Genomic DNA, 19,776 nt, shown 5'->3' with positions numbered 1-19,776 from the left:
AAAACAAACGGTTAGGATTTAGAAGCCTTTTTTTCATCGACCTCAGTCTAAAACGGGATAATAGACGAGGAATGGTATCTGGACATAATATGTATATAATAATAATATATAATATTATTATATACAGTTGTTTCCGGGCCAACAGTGACGACGTCATGCAAACAAACGCAGGCTAAACGTTGTGCACAACAAATCACTGGCCATTTCCTTCAGGATGCGCCGAGCACAAAGCCATCACAATTAGTCATTAGCCGGAGCGGGATGATTACCCGCGTGCAGGAGAATGGAGATCCTTCAGAGATGGTCGTGGGGAAGAGGAGTGGAGTGTGTTCTTGGCACTGAACGTTGTTGGAAGCATAGAAATAATTATTAGATTTGTTTGGCTTTTAGTACTTGACAAAAGATTTGAATAACAACCGGTAGCAATAATAAAAATGCTTTCAAAAGAGAGTGTTATTTTCTTTTCTTCCATTTGCTGCTTTCTTTCGTTTTTGGGATTTTAGCTATTTTTGACAGGGGGGCATTCAAACATGGGGCTAAATATGTATTATTATTTTGTCGGGTGAGACCTGACTAAGACCTGACTAAGACCTGACTAAGACCTGACTAAGACCGGGTGAGACCTGACTAAGTAACAGAGACCTGACTAAGTAACCTGAGTGACCTAAGTAACCTAAGTGAGACCTGACTAAGTAACAGAGACCTGACTAAGTAACCTGAGTGACCTAAGTAACCTAAGTGAGACCTGACTAAGTAACAGAGACCTGACTAAGTAACCTGAGTGACCTAAGTAACCTAAGTGAGACCTGACTAAGTAACAGAGACCTGACTAAGTAACCTGAGTGACCTAAGTAACCTAAGTGAGACCTGACTAAGTAACAGAGACCTGACTAAGTAACCTGAGTGACCTAAGTAACCTAAGTGAGACCTGACTAAGTAACCTGAGTGACCTAAGTAACCTAAGTGAGACCCGACTAAGTAACCTGAGTGACCTAAGTAACCTGAGTGAGACCCGACTAAGTAACCTGAGTGACCTAAGTAACCTGAGTGACCTAAGTAACCTAAGTGAGACCTGACTAAGTAACAGAGACCTGACTAAGTAACCTGAGTGACCTAAGTAACCTAAGTGAGACCTGACTAAGTAACCTGAGTGACCTAAGTAACCTAAGTGAGACCCGACTAAGTAACCTGAGTGACCTAAGTAACCTGAGTGACCTAAGTAACCTAAGTGAGACCTGACTAAGTAACAGAGACCTGACTAAGTAACCTGAGTGACCTAAGTAACCTAAGTGAGACCTGACTAAGTAACCTGAGTGACCTAAGTAACCTAAGTGAGACCCGACTAAGTAACCTGAGTGACCTAAGTAACCTGAGTGACCTAAGTAACCTAAGTGAGACCTGACTAAGTAACAGAGACCTGACTAAGTAACCTGAGTGACCTAAGTAACCTAAGTGAGACCCGACTAAGTAACCTGAGTGACCTAAGTAACCTAAGTGAGACCCGACTAAGTAACCTGAGTGACCTAAGTAACCTAAGTGAGACCCGACTAAGTAACCTGAGTGACCTAAGTAACCTAAGTGAGACCTGACTAAGTAACAGAGACCTGACTAAGTAACCTGAGTGACCTAAGTAACCTAAGTGAGACCTGACTAAGTAACCGCTCATGAAATGTAGAAGACCTAGTCATACATGAGGATCTAGTCCTGATTGGCTGCCACACACGCTGCTGTCATGCATTGGTTACTCAGGTCACATGACAGGTAACAGGAATTAAGCCGGTATTAACAGAAATATTTATATTATATTTAGAGACAGCCAATGTTATGTAACGCAATGTTATGATTGAGACCGGCCGGTTGAGAGGAGCGTTCGTTACTAAATAAATAAACCAGCGCTTCTTTCACCTGTCAAATATCACTATGTCATCATTTCTTGTTTACAAAATATTATGGTGATTTCTTTATAAATATATAGTCCTACTAGACCCCAGGAAATTACATTTGGCCACAAAAGATCACAGGATCTACTAGTACTGGGGGGAAGCAAAAATAGCTGAAATCACTAAAACGAAAGAAAGAAGCAAAAAAATATTTTTCTTTATCTTTTTCCTTCTCTAATAACGACCTAAAACATGAACCTTGGTTGAAAAAAAACTAAAGTTGTCCTTTAACCCTCTAAGACCCAGCGTTGCTTTTTAGCAACAATTTTATTTTAATTAATTACTAAATTATTATTATTTATTTCTGTTCTTTTTTCACCTAAACGTCATCAGTGATGTTCATTGCAATGCCATTGGTCATGATATTTGCATATAAAAAATGTCTGGACTCTTTTTTAACCTAGAACTTTTGACCTTTACCCTAATAAAAGTAGGTAAAATAATTGTAATATATGTTTCTTTGTGATCATTAGAATGTTTTATTCATTATTGTGAAAGATATCCCCCAAATGTAAAACATTAACATATTCTTTAGTCTTAGTCCTAGTAGTACAAAGTAGTAGTAAGGTTGAAATAAATTTTTTGCAAGTAGAAATTAATGCGGATCTTAGAGGGTTAAACATGTAGCTGTAATGTTAGAGACCACAGAAGTGAACCTTTTTAAGCCTGTTTTCTCAACTCGCTGTTTCTCTGCAAGACATTATACTCTATAAGCCATATCTCTGAAACTGGTGGGTCAAACTGAACAACCAATATGTCAATTTGAAGCTATGATTTCCTGCTTTCATGGAGCTGGGCTACCAGTACCTACGTACTGCCATGTCTCATTCCAACCAAGGACAAGGAGTCTCCTGCCACCTCCCCAGCCCACAGGCTCAGCTCCAGGACGAAATGACTGAGGGGTCATCTGAAAATGGCGAGGGGGCACATCTTTCTTAATATAGTAAAACAATTATGTACAAAATGTTAACCTGAGGGAGCATAATTTAGATCCGACGATGCTAGGCCCGCTGTGGTGCCGGGCCACCGAACATTCCCTCACCCTGGCACTCTAAACGCCCCCAAAGTGGACTAGATTGTCCTCCGCCGTCATGGTCAGGATGTCCGTGACCAGGCCGGTGCCAATGGTCTTGCCGCCATCGCGCAGAGTGAACCGTTGGCCCTTCTCGAGAACCATTGGCTGGCGGAGCGTCATATTCAACGAGGTGTCCTCCCCAGGCATCACCATCTCCTTATCAGCTGGCAGGGTGACTCTAACCGACATGTCCCAAGTTAGAGAGAACATAATGGGCATGAAGTTGCTGACAAATGGCTTATGTCTGCCTCCTTCTTCCTTACTCAGAATATACACCTGTGCCTGGACCTTCTGGTGTGGCTTGATGGAGCTCGGCTTGCTCATCACCATGCCTCTCCTTAGGTCCTCTCGTTTCAGACCTCGGATCAGAGCGCCCACGTTGTCTCCTGCCTCTGCCCTATCCAGAAACTTGTGGAACATCTCAACACCTGTGACCACAGACTTGAAGGAACGATTATGCCCCACAAACTCACAATCATCTCCCTTCTTTATAACTCCCCTCTCCAATGTTCCAGAAACAACAGTCCCCCTGCCTGGGATTGAGTAGACCCCTTCAATGGGCAGCAGGAAAGGCTTTTCCAGCTCTCTCTTGGGAAGGGGAACATAGCTATCCACGATCTCCAGCAGTTTCAGTATGGCATTGGCTCCAATGTCAGGCTGTCTGTTCTCCAGGGCGCAGAGGGCGGAGCCGATGACGACCGGCGTGTTCTCGCCATCGTAGCCGAACTCTGTGAGCAGCTCACGGATCTCAAGCTCCACCAGTTCCAGCATCTCCTTGTCGTCCACGGCATCGGCCTTGTTGATGAACACCACCACGTGCTCCACGCCGATCTGCCGCGCCAGCAGCAGGTGCTCGCGTGTCTGCGGCATCTGTCCGTCGGTGGCAGCCACCACCAGGATGCAGCCGTCCATCTGCGCTGTGCCTGTGATCATGTTCTTGACATAGTCGGCATGGCCCGGACAGTCTGTGTGCGCGTAGTGCCTGTTTGCTGTGGAATACTCCACATGCGAGGCATTGATGGTTATTCCCCTGGCCTTCTCCTCAGGGGCGTTGTCAATGTCCTCATATTTCTTAAAGCTTGCTCCACCAGCCTCTGCCAGCACTTTGGTGATGGCTGCTGTCAGGGTGGTCTTGCCATGATCAACGTGGCCTATTGTGCCTATATTTACATGGGGCTTCTCCCTCGTATACGCCTTCTTTGCCTCTGCAGCAAATGTCCGCCGATGGGTAAATGTCAGGGGTACAGCACACAGTTTGATGGAACTGGGCAGGAGGCTGGGCGAGGAAATCTGGAGAGCAGAGCAACACGCACGCAAAGCCAACAGCACCGCCATCTTGAACTGTTGACAAAGAAATGTAAATGACCTAGCCTCGGTCAGAAACGGTCACATAATATTTGTCAGGCATGACCAAATATGGAGTATATGCAGATGTCAGAACATCATTGTGACGTCAGAACAGGCCAGCTCCATATATGGAGAATGTCCAGAGCCTGGGCAGAGCCTGGACAGGGGCCCTGTCCAGAGCCAGAGCCTGGACAGGGGCCCTGTCCAGAGCCTGGGCAGGGGCCCTGGGCAGGGGCCCTGTCCAGAGCCAGAGCCTGGACAGGGGCCCTGTCCAGAGCCTGGGCAGGGGCCCTGGGCAGGGGCCCTGTCCAGAGCCTGGGCAGGGGCCCTGTGCAGGGGCCCTGGGCAGGGGCCCTGTCCAGAGCCTGGGCAGGGGCCCTGTGCAGGGGCCCTGGGCAGGGGCCCTGTCCAGAGCCTGGGCAGGGGCCCTGTGCAGGGGCCCTGGGCAGGGGCCCTGTGCAGAGCCAGAGCCTGTGCAGGGGCCCTGTCCAGAGCCTGGGCAGGGGCCCTGTCCAGAGCCAGAGCCTGTGCAGGGGCCCTGGGCAGGGGCCCTGTCCAGAGCCTGGGCAGGGGCCCTGTGCAGGGGCCCTGTCCAGGGGCCCTGTCCAGAGCCAGAGCCTGGGCAGGGGCCCTGTCCAGAGCCAGAGCCTGTCCAGGGGCCCTGTCCAGAGCCTGGGCAGGGGCCCTGTCCAGAGCCTGGGCAGGGGCCCTGGGCAGGGGCCCTGTGCAGGGGCCCTGGGCAGGGGCCCTACATACATATTTTCATTCAAAAATAATTATCTATGAAAAAGGTTTATTTATTCGTATGTACTTGTTGCTATATACTAAGTTAAATGTTAATCAAATGTTAAGTTTTCCAAATGGATAAATATGACAAAATATGAATCAAAACCTATAACGTATCACTGGCTTGCGGTTACATGCGGAGGGCTTTTTCATTCATAATGAAAACTTCAGAATTAATTAATTCAGAAGTAATGTTTTTTGCCGCGTGTTTACATGGGAAATGGTCATTCCGCGAATGAGTGTTTACACAAGTCCAAAATTGTTTCAATAGGATTTAAAAATGGAATAAACCATCAGATTTAAGTTTAAATCAGATTGGCCATTTTCATTCCGTTTTTGTAGGCGTTTACATGACAACTTTGAATAGGATTTAACTTCCATTCTGAATGAAAAGGGTATTTAACTGTCCATGTAAACGTAGCCACTGAAACCTCCTCACCCTGAGTCACGTGATCATGTGACCTTTCATGACCTTATCATCCTTTAGCCAGCCGCCACCGATCTCTCTGAGTTTGGTATCTTTGTTGTTATTGTCATGATGATGTCATACATTATTAAGCGCTTAGCGCTCTATGCTGTCTCATCTGCCATAGTAAGAGAAATGGATTTCCCTTTCTTGAAGTGTTTGGATGTCTCCTCCCATTCACAGCCCCATGGGGAGTATATGATGTGGCTGCCTCCCATTCACAGCCCCATGGGGAGTATATGATGTGGCTGCCTCCCATTCACAGCCCCATGGGGAGTATATGATGTGGCTGCTGTTCCCTTGATAGGCGTTTATACTTGTCAATAGTCTCCTGGTGTTAGTTCTGTGGCTGCTGTTGACCTGAGATCAGGTTCTTTTTTTTCTTATTTTTTTTTTAAGATTTTGTTTTTGCGGCTTACGCCTTTTATTGTTTTTTTTTGAAGGGACAGAGAGTAGGCTGACAGGAAACGGGAGAGAGAGATGGGGGGGGAAGACATGCAGTAAAAGGCCGTGTCGGGCTCGGGAATCGAACCTGCGGCACACTGCGACTGGATTACCAGTCGGGTGCCCAGACGGTTACGCCACAGCCTGGGCCTCAGATCAGATTCTTAAAATGTCTGTTTGAAAATGACAGTTTTCTGAAAAAGCTATGTTTCTATGTCAGTCGTTATTCGATTTTTCAAAAATAGCAGACCTACAAGCTCGTAGCTATGAGCTTGTAGATCTGCTATTTTTCAATAGCTAAAGCATAACATAATGCTAACACCAAAAGGGGTTCCCGCCTAAAATGGGTCAGCAGTGTTGATTTCGTACTAAGACGAAAAATGTCCGTCGACTACCTTTTTTCACTGGCGAAAACTAAGATATGGCGACTAAAACTAAGACTACTGACAATTTCGTCAACAAATAAAAAACTAGAGTAAAATGTTAGGAAGGGACTAGTGGACAAGAGATCCAGTATAAGTCAATTTACACTTGGTTGCATGCTGAAAGTAGCAGATCTACAAGCTCACAACGCGTCATGTAGATCGGCTATTTTCAGCAAGTGTAAAATCTGTCATTACGACGACATCATGGCCCACCAAAATACATTTTAGTCGACTAAATCAATTCTAGATTTAGTCGACGAAGATATTATGGTATTTAGTCGACTAAAACTAGACCACCACTAAAACATTCCAGGCGACCAAGGGTTATATGGTTAGCCTGTCCCAGCCCATGTGATTTCTGCTATAGAGGGGCGGCCGGTGAGTTTAGCCGAATGCAAACGGAAATAAAAGCCCGGGTACCGAGACTAGATGATTCCTACAGAAATGCTGTCTACCACAAGGAGGGAGTTTTGCAGCCATGCGGCTTTACAAACAACTCTATTATTTCAGTGGCTGTAAATTGAGTTTCCTCGATAAGTGCTACGGGAAATAATAATAATTAACTGTGGGTGGCTGTAGCGTCTTCTGTAGCGTCGTCCAGTTTCAAGAGGCGACTGGAAAGTCGCCTCTTGAACGGGAAGACTGGAAGGTGCACGGCTGGTTTGAATGGTTGACTGATTGGCGACTGATTGGCTGATATCTGGCTGTGGAAAGTGACTGAGGAACGCTACCTTCCCGAAGCAAGCACATCGCCAAGTCAAATGTATTTATATAGGCCCAGGCCGTAGCGTAACGGTCTGGGCACCGGACTGGTAATCCAGTCGCAGTGTGCCGCGGGTTCGACTCCCGGACCCGACACGGCCTTTACTGCATGTCATCCCCCCATCTCTCTCCCGTTTCCTGTCAGCTTACTGTCTGTCCCTTCAAAAATCAATAAAAAGGCGTAAGCCGCAAAAAAATATCTTAAAAAAAAAAAAAAAAAAATGTATTTATATAGCATTGTTCTCAAACGTTTAACTTTTAACCCATTTAGACGTGAGGACGATTCTACAAATGTCTTCTACATCCTGACAGTTCTCTGAAAAAGCTATGTTTCTATGTCAGTTGTTAAAGGTATATTCAGTGATTTCACTCAAAAAACCTTAGGTTTCGTTTTTGGCTGTGGGACCCAGCCTTTCGTCCAATCAGGATAGAGAGTCAAAAACGAAACCTAAGGTTTTTTGACCCCCAGGGGTTAACTGGGGACAGGGAGGAACTCCTTATATGGCCAGCACACTCTATAGTAGAGAGGATTATCACAACAAAACAAAAAAATAAGTGATATTTGAATTAAGTGAAATCACTGAATATACCTTTAAATAGCAGTAAAAATTAAAAAATAGCAGATCTACAAGCTCGTAGCGCGCCACCGAGTGGCGCGCTACGAGCTTGTAGATCTGCTATTTTTCAATAGCTAAAGCACAACATAATGCTAATACCAAAAGGGGTTCCCGCCCAAAATGGGTTAACCCATTTAGACGATTCTACAAATGCCTTCTAAACCCAGTTTTCTGGGAAACCCCATGTTTCTATGTCAGTTCTCAAAACATTTTCATGTCAAGGACCCCCAAAAATATATGAAATACATTTTCACAACACTCAGTGACACTCGGTGACACTCGGCACTCGGTGCCGCACTATGAGCTTGTAGGTCTGCTATTTTTCAATAGCTAAAGTATAACAAAGTATAACATAATAGACCGAATGTTAGGGTTTAATTTGTGCAGTCTCAGTTACAGACCATTTGAATCTGTTGGAAATACATTTGGACTAGGGATGGTGGAGCCCGAAAATCGGGTCCATTATAAACCCGGTTCGGCATTTATCGAGATGAGAAGACGAGAAGAGTGTGTGTGTGTGTGTGTGTGTGTGTGTGTGTGTGTGTGTGTGTGTGTGTGTGTGTGTGTGTGTGTGTGTGTGTGTGTGTGTGTGTGTGTGTGTGTGTGTGTGTGTGTGTGTGTGTGTGTGTGTGTGTGTGTACACCTTAGAACTGTTTATTGGCATACAAACTCTCACAACTGGCCAATAAAAATAAGGTTCTGTTCTTTCCACAAAATAATAGCAAATGCTCGATAGTGGGCTCGATAAGGACCCGGCTCAATAAGCCTGCTCGATAAGGTGATCGTTATCAATAAAGCCTTAACGAGCTCCATCCCTAATTTGGACTGCCCAAGTTGTTTCCTAGCAACGCAATTCCACTGACAAGCTCTAGACGAACATAGTTAGAAGAATAGCATTAACATTTAATTTGGTGGAAAACTGTCTTCGTAGAGGGCTCACCAGGGCTGCAACTATCAACCCCTTTTGGTGTTGTAAGCATTGTGTTATACTTTAGCTATTATATAGCAGATCTACAAGCTCATAGCGTGGCACAGAGTGCCGCGCAGATCTACAAGCGCACAAGCTTGTAGATCTGCAATTTCTTTTTAGAAAAATCTTTGAATATATATATTATTTCGCAGTAAACGTTTTTAACTCAAATATTTGCTCCCGTGGGGTCCCTGTTTCAGCCAAATACAGATATTTCTGGGGGTCGTGAAAAAGGTTGAGTTTTTTAAGAAGCATGTCCGTGTCTTTAACTAACGTGTCTTTAACTAACTTAACGTGTCTTAAGCATGTCCGTGTCCGTGAATCGTTAAAGCACATTTTGCACTCCATCGCAGTGTTGTGGTATCTGCAAGTTCACAACGCATGGCATCGTGGGTATTTTCACTATTTCATTCAGATGTTCTTTTTTTTTTTTTTACTTCTCACCTATAATGACTGTATGTGACTCTGAGGGCTGAGGACTCGTGCAGTACAGTAGACTGACTGTATGTGACTCTGAGGACTCGTACAGTACAGTAGACTGACTGTATGTGACTCTGAGGGCTGAGGACTCGTACAGTACAGTAGACTGTATGTGACTCTGAGGGCTGAGGACTCGTACAGTACAGTAGACTGTATGTGACTCTGAGGGCTGAGGACTCGTACAGTACAGTAGACTGTATGTGACTCTGAGGGCTGAGGACTCGTACAGTACAGTAGACTGTATGTGACTCTGAGGGCTGAGGACTCGTACAGTACAGTAGACTGTATGTGACTCTGAGGGCTGAGGACTCGTACAGTACAGTAGACTGTATGTGACTCTGAGGGCTGAGGACTCGTACAGTACAGTAGACTGTATGTGACTCGTGGGGGACTCGTACAGTACAGTAGACTGTATGTGACTCTGAGGACTCGTGCAGTACAGTAGACTGTATGTGACTCTGAGGGCTGAGGACTCGTGCAGTACAGTAGACTGTATGTGACTCTGAGGACTCGTGCAGTACAGTAGACTGTATGTGACTCTGAGGGCTGAGGACTCGTGCAGTACAGTAGACTGTATGTGACTCTGAGGACTCGTGCAGTACAGTAGACTGTATGTGACTCTGAGGAGGACTCGTACAGTACAGTAGACTGTATGTGACTCTGAGGACTCGTGCAGTACAGTAGACTGTATGTGACTCTGAGGGCTGAGGACTCGTGCAGTACAGTAGACTGTATGTGACTCTGAGGACTCGTACAGTACAGTAGACTGTATGTGACTCTGAGGACTCGTACAGTACAGTAGACTGACTGTATGTGACTCTGAGGGCTGAGGACTCGTGCAGTACAGTAGACTGTATGTGACTCTGAGGGCTGAGGACTCGTGCAGTACAGTAGACTGTATGTGACTCTGAGGAGGACTCGTACAGTACAGTAGACTGTATGTGACTCTGAGGAGGACTCGTACAGTACAGTAGACTGTATGTGACTCTGAGGAGGACTCGTACAGTACAGTAGACTGTATGTGACTCTGAGGAGGACTCGTACAGTACAGTAGACTGTATGTGACTCGTGGGGGACTCGTACAGTACAGTAGACTGTATGTGACTCTGAGGACTCGTACAGTACAGTAGACTGACTGTATGTGACTCTGAGGGCTGAGGACTCGTGCAGTACAGTAGACTGTATGTGACTCTGAGGGCTGAGGACTCGTACAGTACAGTAGACTGTATGTGACTCGTGGGGCTGAGGACTCGTGCAGTACAGTAGACTGTATGTGACTCTGAGGGCTGAGGACTCGTACAGTACAGTAGACTGTATGTGACTCTGAGGACTCGTACAGTACAGTAGACTGTACCGGGTTGGGTTCACGCGTCTGGCTGGCACAGATAATCTTCTAAGTCAGCCTCTTTCTGAACAGAAGAGCCACTTCTGTAACAAACACATGAATAATTGATTAAGGTTTCACTGTTAGATGAATTAGACCCAGTTAGGCTAGAGTGCTCATTTAATCTGTTGGGAGGGCGTATCGTTGTTATACAGTATGGCTACGGTAGACTTTAACCTCGGGGTGTATTATGAATTCCTACAGTAAATGTAGTATTGTAAATTGTCTGACCTGTATAGTAATAAAATGTTATTAGGTTGAAACAACACAGCTGTGTTCTACTTCCTTTTAGCCCATTCTGACCGGGCACCCATTTTGGTGTCGGCATCATGTTATGCTTTAGCTATTTAAAAATAGCAGATCTACAAGCTCATATCGCGCCACCGAGTGGCGCGATACGAGCTTGTAGGTCTGCTATTTAAAAATAGCAGATCTACAAGCTCATATCGCGCCACCGAGTGGCGCGATACGAGCTTGTAGGTCTGCTATTTTTGAAAAATCGAAGAGCGACTGACATTTTTAGAATCTGATCTCAGGTCAGAATGGGTTCATCAGACCAGTGTGTGTCCGGCGGAAACCTCGTATGAATCTGATCTCAGGTCAGAATGGGTTAAACCCTGATGGTCTGAGCTGAACATGGCTTTGGCTTATGGCCGTTAAATCATGTGGTACCGTACACAGAACAGAGTAACCCGCACTTCAGGAAAATGTCCTTGCTTTCAGGCAAAAACTTTATATCTCCATTTTGTTCCACCACTCACTTCAGATTGGTCTGATTTCTCCTAAATTAATACTGTACTTTGTCATATAGGCTACAGTGCAAAAGTAGCAAACATAGCCATTTTACAAGCTCATAACCCGACATATGAGCTTGTAGATCGTCTATATTTGCATTTTTTGTCTTTTTACATGTAAGTGAAAGTGTCGCTGGGTTCTTATAGACATCTATCTTATCTATAAAAATGCACGTACGTGTGCACGTCTGTAATGCACGTAACGCGAGAACTGTTCGCCCCCACCGATTCCACACACACGCTCAGTGCCCCGTGTCGAGTCGGTCGGACACACGGTTGTCCAGAACCGCCACAAAAGGCTCTGGTCAGGCTCTGCCAGTGGACCTCGCCTGTAGATTCCATGACGTCACATTGAGATTAGGCGACACACTTCGTATTTGGGCATGCCCTAATATGGGCAGTTCTGACACAGAGCTCTCATATATAGGAATAACGGGACACAGAGACGGATATAGCTGTCCCCAGAGCACCCCCCCATGGTGACCCCATGACCCCAGAGAACCCCCCCATGGTGAGGAGGCCCTATAACAAAGATGTCATCTTTAATGGCAAACAGCAGTGGAGGAGGAGTGGACTGAAAGGGGGCGGGGTTAATGAGCTGGAGGAGGAGTGGACTGAAAGGGGGCGGGGTTAATGAGCTGGAGCGGTGCTTCTCAACCTTCTAGAGACCCCCAGGCTGTGCAATAAAAACGGGTCAAACATTGGCCAGATTGTCAAATAATATGAAAGAGGCAAAATAGCCGACCAAAATAGCAGATCTACAAGCTCACAATGTGTCGCGTTGCGACGCATTGTGAGCTTGTAGATCTGCTATTTTCAAATGGCCGAAATGCATAGGGTTGAAATGGTTAATGTATGTTTTCTAATCAAAATGAAAATCTCCAAAGTAACTAGTGACTAAAGTTTTCAAGTAATTGTAGTGGAGTAAATGTAAAAATGTTGGCTCTGAGATGTATAGTGGAGTAGAAGTAAAAGTACTGGAAATTGGAAATACTCAAGTAAAGTACAAATCCCTCAAAATTGTACTTAAGTCCAGTACTTAAGTAAAAGTACTTACTTCACACCACTGGTTGCTTTGCTGCTCAGGAGGCGGAGCATCTCATCGCGCTGACAGTCAGTCCATGTTCTAACGCAGCGGAGCGGGCCAGCTGGCTGCTACTGCGCTCTGTCTGTCTGTTTCTCTGTGTGTGCGTGCGTGCGTGCGTGCGTGCGTGCATGTGTCTCGTCTCTCACAGGCAGGTCCTGTGGGGACAGTGTGGTGACACCGGTATGCTGTCGTAGTCTGTCTGTCTGCTGTCTGTCTGTCTGCTGTCTGCTGTCTGCTGTCTGTCTGTCTGTCTGCTGTCTGCTGTCTGTCTGTCTGTCTGCTGGTATACTGTCGTAGTCTGTCTGTCTGCTGTCTGTCTGTCTGCTGTCTGTCTGTCTGTCTGCTGTCTGCTGTCTGTCTGTCTGTCTGCTGGTATACTGTCGTAGTCTGTCTGCTGTCTGCTGTCTGTCTGTCTGTCTGCTGTCTGTCTGTCTGTCTGTCTGCTGTCTGCTGTCTGTCTGTCTGTCTGCTGTCTGTCTGTCTGTCTGCCGGTATACTGTGATTACTGTCGTAGTCTGTCTGTCTGCTGGGGTTCCATGTGTAGTACAGTGTGTAGGACCATGTGTAGGACCATGTGTAGGACAGTGTGTAGGACCATGTGTAGGACAGTGTGTAGGACCATGTGTAGGACCATGTGTAGTACAGTGTGTAGGACCATGTGTAGGACCATGTGTAGGACAGTGTGTAGGACCATGTGTAGGACCATGTGTAGGACAGTGTGTAGGACCATGTGTAGGACAGTGTGTAGGACCATGTGTAGGACCATGTGTAGGACCATGTGTAGGACAGTGTGTAGGACCATGTGTAGGACAGTGTGTAGGACCATGTGTAGTACAGTGTGTAGGACCATGTGTAGTACAGTGTGTAGGACCATGTGTAGGACAGTGTGTAGGACCATGTGTAGGACAGTGTGTAGGACCATGTGTAGGACAGTGTGTAGGACCATGTGTAGGACAGTGTGTAGGACCATGTGTAGGACCATGTGTAGGACCATGTGTAGTACAGTGTGTAGGACCATGTGTAGGACCATGTGTAGGACAGTGTGTAGGACCATGTGTAGGACAGTGTGTAGGACCATGTGTAGGACAGTGTGTAGGACCATGTGTAGGACAGTGTGGTGACACCGGTATACTGTCGTAGTCTGTCTGTCTGCTGTCTGTCTGTCTGTCTGTCTGTCTGCTGGTATACTGTCGTAGTCTGTCTGTCTGCTGTCTGCTGTCTGTCTGTCTGTCTGCTGGTATACTGTCGTAGTCTGTCTGTCTGCTGTCTGCTGTCTGTCTGTCTGTCTGCTGGTATACTGTCGTAGTCTGTCTGTCTGCTGTCTGCTGTCTGTCTGTCTGTCTGCTGGTATACTGTCGTAGTCTGTCTGTCTGCTGTCTGCTGTCTGTCTGTCTGTCTGCTGGTATACTGTCGTAGTCTGTCTGTCTGCTGTCTGTCTGTCTGCTGTCTGCTGTCTGTCTGTCTGTCTGCTGTCTGCTGTCTGTCTGTCTGTCTGCTGGTATACTGTCGTAGTCTGTCTGTCTGCTGTCTGTCTGCTGTCTGCTGTCTGTCTGTCTGTCTGCTGGTATACTGTCGTAGTCTGTCTGTCTGCTGGGGTTCCATGTGTAGGACAGTGTGTAGGACCATGTGTAGGACAGTGTGTAGGACCATGTGTAGGACCATGTGTAGGACAGTGTGTAGGACCATGTGTAGGACCATGTGTAGGACAGTGTGTAGGACCATGTGTAGGACCATGTGTAGGACAGTGTGTAGGACCATGTGTAGGACAGTGTGTAGGACCATGTGTAGGACAGTGTGGTGACACCGGTATGCTGTCGTAGTCTGTCTGTCTGCTGTCTGTCTGTCTGCTGGTATGCTGTCGTAGTCTGTCTGTCTGCTGTCTGTCTGTCTGCTGGTATACTGTCGTAGTCTGTCTGTCTGTCTGCTGGTATACTGTCGTAGTCTGTCTGTCTGTCTGCTGGTATACTGTCGTTGTCTGTCTGTCTGTCTGTCTGTCTGCTGGTATACTGTCGTTGTCTGTCTGTCTGTCTGTCTGCTGGTATACTGTCGTAGTCTGTCTGTCTGCTGTCTGTCTGCTGTCTGCTGTCTGTCTGTCTGTCTGCTGGTATACTGTCGTAGTCTGTCTGTCTGCTGGGGTTCCATGTGTAGGACAGTGTGTAGGACCATGTGTAGGACAGTGTGTAGGACCATGTGTAGGACCATGTGTAGGACAGTGTGTAGGACCATGTGTAGGACCATGTGTAGGACCATGTGTAGGACCATGTGTAGGACCATGTGTAGGACAGTGTGTAGGACCATGTGTAGGACCATGTGTAGGACCATGTGTAGGACCATGTGTAGGACAGTGTGTAGGACCATGTGTAGGACAGTGTGTAGGACCATGTGTAGGACAGTGTGGTGACACCGGTATGCTGTCGTAGTCTGTCTGTCTGCTGTCTGTCTGTCTGCTGGTATGCTGTCGTAGTCTGTCTGTCTGCTGTCTGTCTGTCTGCTGGTATACTGTCGTAGTCTGTCTGTCTGTCTGCTGGTATACTGTCGTAGTCTGTCTGTCTGTCTGCTGGTATACTGTCGTTGTCTGTCTGTCTGTCTGTCTGTCTGCTGGTATACTGTCGTTGTCTGTCTGTCTGTCTGTCTGCTGGTATACTGTCGTAGTCTGTCTGTCTGCTGGGGTTCCATGTGTAGTAGACTGCCTGCGGGGAGACGGCTTTTTAAAGGACCACTTCACCACTTTTCAACCTATCTTCATATAATAGGTCCTCACTAATAATCATAAAAAATGGCGCAATTCTTTTCTACTCGGTCTGTGTCTCATAGGAGGTCTGTGGGCAGTTTAGAAACCGTCTTCCAGTGACATCATCGATGGGGAATACAAGCTAATAGAAACTGCAGGCTTTCTAGTCCTGAAAAGTTGCAATGCGAAAATGGAAGCCATCGTTTTCACGATAATGAAAATCTAAACATTTTTGTAAAAAAATCTTGTTTAAAAAAAAAGAATCTGCCTAATGATGATGTCACTGGAAGACGGTTTCTAAACTGCCCACAGCCCTCCTATGAGACACAGACTGAGTAGAAAAAATCGTGCCATTTTATCATGATTATTAGTGAGGACCTATTATATGATGATAGGTTGAAAAGTGGTGAAGTGGTCCTTTAAGTATAATGCTAATGCGGGCGAAAGTAGAGGTGGCGTGCGTGCGTGCGTGCGTGCGTGCGTGCGTGCGTACACACATCTTTTACTTTCTCTAATAACAACCTGAAACATGAACCTTGGTTGAAAAAAACTAAAGTTGTCCTTTAAGTAAAAGTACTTAGTTACATTACACCACTATATATATATATATATATATATATATATATATATATATCCCTCTCTATATCATACACGCCTGCTTTGTTTGGCTGCCAAATGGTGATGAGTGCAGCAGTTTATTGAGCGAGGCCTGTCATTATGTTAAGCTGATGTCCATTACATGAACGCTGGCACTGGCCCTCCTATCCATCACAGGTGCACGGGGCGGGCGTCAGCACATGGCGTCTCTGTAAGGCCCTCCCTGTGTAAGACCTGGTCAATACATCAGTGGTTCTCAAACGTTGTCACGTCAAGGACCCTCAAAATTGGCACTAATTAGCCCGCAGACCCCCATTTGAAAAGATATATGCCAGGGACCCCCATGAGAGGAGATTTGTACGGCTCTAGCAGTGATTCAGGGACCCCCATAAGAGGAGATTTGTACGGCTCTAGCAGTGATTCAGGGACCCCCATAAGAGGAGATTTGTACGTTATTATGCTGTTCTAACTGTTACTACACTTAAACAACGTTTAAAAAATAAATAGAAAATGTGTTAAATTGATCGGTAATTCAAGTGGGCATGTCCTCTGGGCAAGTAGAACATGACCTGTACTTTCCTCTGTGAAAGTGCCTCTGAGACTCAACCCCCCGAGGATCCCCATTACATACGATTTGTATTATTCGAAGCCCCCACCCCCCCTCCCCCCCACCTGTAGTACTGAATTCACATTCACAGCAGAAAAAATCGCACCCTTGCATTTCAACTATTTCAGCCATCTCAACAATAACATACGGTACGTTAATAGCAGTAAGTTACTGCTGACAGAGTTTTCCTCCAGCATCTGTTTACAGTGTTTAGCAATGCTCGCTTAAAAAAAGAGGAAGCCACAGCATACTCTACATGAGTGCTTATTTCACTATGCTACTGTCGGAGTCCTTTGAAATTCCCACGATGGAATATTATAGCTAGGTCACGAGTTTAGTAACTCTGTCCCTGTGTACCACTTAGCAGGCTAAGCAAGATATGCCCAGAGGTCCCTAAAAAAACATGTAGTAAAACAAAATGGAACTGCACTGTAACGTGCATACGATTAATCGGAAAAAAAAGATCGCAATCTAGATTCAGACTCATTATTCAATTTGAGCAAGATTGTGCAGCACTAGTTGGCTGTCCAACTCTTATGTTTTTGCCACAAGAGAGAGACTTTACAGACTACAGACAATACATATTTTCATGGAAAAAAATGAGAATCGTGTGTGAGAATCGTGATCTCACACAATTGAAATCGATATTCACATTTTGAGCAAGAATCATGCAGCACTAAGTGTTTTACACCCATATACGACTGGGAAAAACTATCAGGAAGGTACATTGGCCGATGGTTGCAATCCTCTGCGTTTTTAGTGCCAATATGTCAAGGTTTACATAAGTGTGTGCGTGCGTGCGCTTGGGAGGAGGTTACGGTATAACCACAGCTATCGTCTTTCTGTGTGTGAACCTGTGTGCCATCCATACAACCCCCACCCGCCCCACCAGAAGTATTTGTTGCCATGGAGATGAGCTGGGAGGGTATTCGTTCGGTCGTATTATAGCAGTTTATTCTCAACCTTTTCTTTTATTGTTTCAAGGACCCCTCGGTTATAAGGCAACAGACCCCTGAGTCTGTGCACCGATCTACACTGTCAAATCCTCAGTGGTCGTATAAACTCTGAGAGAGTGCCTTGCTTAAGGGTCCATTTGCTCCCCCCGGACCAGGCGTTGAGCACCAGTATGGTGTATGAGGGCTCTGCTGGTCCACTTGTAGAGGCTGCAGGTGATGGACTGACTGACTGACTGACTGACTGACTGACTGACTGACTGTGGGAATTCACACTTAAAAAGCATGTGCTGTGTAACGTTACACCATTACACATTTACTCTACACACGTACTGTACTACATAAACGTGCGCGTACACACACACACACACACACACACACACACACACACACACACACACACACACACACACACACACACACACACACACACACACACACACACACACTGAGGACATGCTTTATAGATAAGAGTACCATGTCCATGCTTCCAGAGTTAAAAGAACACTATATTATGTCGTTTTCCCTCTCCAGTCAGGTTTACGGTGTATACGTACGATATGCAGTACAATCTCAACAACAAAGCGCCGACGCTGGTGTCTTCTGAGGCCAGCTCTTTCATTCTTCTTTATGTCGTTTTCAATTGGAACAGTCGAGTGGAGACTATATGGTGCAGTCACTGTGCCAAAACAAAGCCATACTGGAGTGGAGTCAAGTGTTGCAATGGGGGAGACTTCATGTCAGAATGCACTAACCAGCCAGGCTATGAGGCCAAAGAAATTCACCGTCAGTCTGTTCTCACAGACAGAAGATTTCTCTCTCTCGCTGTTATTATTGCTGCTTTTTGCGGCCAATTCTCTCTCTCTCTCTCTCTCTCTCTCTCTCTCTCTCTCTCTCAATCTCTCTCTCCGTCTATCTCACACACTCCCCTCTTTCTACGTCGCCTCCATTTCTCTCGTTTTTCTGTCTGTTTTTCTGCATGCCTCCCTTTAGCGTATCGGTTACCCCCCCCCCTCTCTCTCTCCGTCTCTGTTAAGTCACACTTACTCTGTCACTCGCCCTGTGCCACTCTTTTCTTCTCTTTCAGTCATTCAATTACTTTGAATTTCTCACCATCTCCCCTGTTCTTTCTCTCTCCCTCCCTCCTGTTGCTACCGTATATCTCTCTCTCTCTCTTACGCCCCTCCGCCTCCCCCAGCTCTCTCTCTCTCTCTCTCTCTCTCTCTCTCTCTCTCTCTCTCTCTCTCTCTCTCTCTCTCTCTCTCTCTCTCGTAGTCTCTTGGCTGTTTGCCTCTAATGAGATCAGTGGAGTCTCCTTTGTTTCTATGGTGATGCCTCTAGTCATCTCCGCTGTGGCTTTCCCCCTCCCAGCATGCATCCTGATACAGCAGTCTCTCTCTCTCTCTCTCTCTCTCTCTCTCTCTCTCTTTACTCTGTTCTATACACTGTCTATTCTCTGTGCCTTTATTTATGTCTTCAATTTGTCATTCTATTCTTTCTCTTACTTTCTCTCTCTCCATTTGCCTCATTGCTCCTCCTCCACTCGTTTTCTCTCCTTGCCTCTTTCTCACATTCTCTCTCTCTCTCTCTCTCTTGCTCTACCAATTCACTTTCTGTCAACTGCCTATCCTTTCAGCCACCCATCTCTCAATCTCCTAATCTAGTTTCCCCTCTCCTCTCCTCTCCTCTCCTCTCCTCTCCTCTCCTCTCCTCTCCTCTCCTCTCCTCTCCTCTCCTCTCCTCTCCTCTCCTCTCCTCTCCTCTCCTCTCCTCTCCTCTCCTGATGGCAGAGTATAGATTTCACATCTCAACCCGAGTATCCTACAGTATACATACAAATCACACCCGTGTGTATACATCGTACATCTTCCATTCATTGTCAATGGGAATTTAATGTTTGTGTAGGACAACATTTTTGTGGACGATTTGCTCATCCACATATGACGTAAATTCTCCATTCATTGTCAATGGGAATTTGTGTTTGAGTTTGTGTGAGACAAAAATCTACACTATAGCTGAATATAGGAGGGGCTAGCGCCCCTCAATTTTTTTATTAAAGGGACACTTCACCCTTTTTGCAAAAAATAATATCTTAATGACGTTTAGAAGCTTTAGAACACTTTCCTGGAGGTCTTTGATCTGATTCAGATTTAGAACACTTTCCTGCGGGTCATTGCGTGTGTAATAATGTGGTTTAAGATATTTTAGATTTTAGTAGTGAGCACAGTGCCTCTGATGTCATCGACACTGGGCTCACTTCCTTCCTGGACTACAATTCCCATAATGCTTTGGTGCACTGCTCCTCCTTGTG

General features: G+C 46.0%; 2 protein-coding genes across 2 annotated transcripts in view; one reads left to right on the top strand and one right to left on the bottom strand.

The window, feature by feature from the left end:
• The window catches only part of LOC310871919 (putative voltage-dependent N-type calcium channel subunit alpha-1B), a gene marked incomplete at both ends in the record, with an annotated part of 193,130 nt that overhangs the window by 9,027 nt on the left and 164,327 nt on the right, over nt 1-19,776 (top strand). The gene's annotated exons all lie outside the window — the stretch shown is intronic.
• LOC310872684 (elongation factor Tu, mitochondrial-like) lies at nt 2,992-4,350 on the bottom strand (the record flags this gene model as incomplete). Its single annotated transcript, XM_083784729.1, has 1 exon — nt 2,992-4,350. One exon carries the CDS (start codon nt 4,348-4,350, stop codon nt 2,992-2,994), a length of 1,359 nt encoding a protein of 452 aa, XP_083640855.1.

This window comes from Protomyctophum parallelum, assembly GCF_964188405.1.
Source record: "Protomyctophum parallelum genome assembly, chromosome: 15".
In the NCBI taxonomy this organism is placed as follows: Eukaryota; Metazoa; Chordata; class Actinopteri; order Myctophiformes; family Myctophidae; genus Protomyctophum; species Protomyctophum parallelum.
This window is presented reverse-complemented; position numbering and strand designations above follow the sequence as displayed.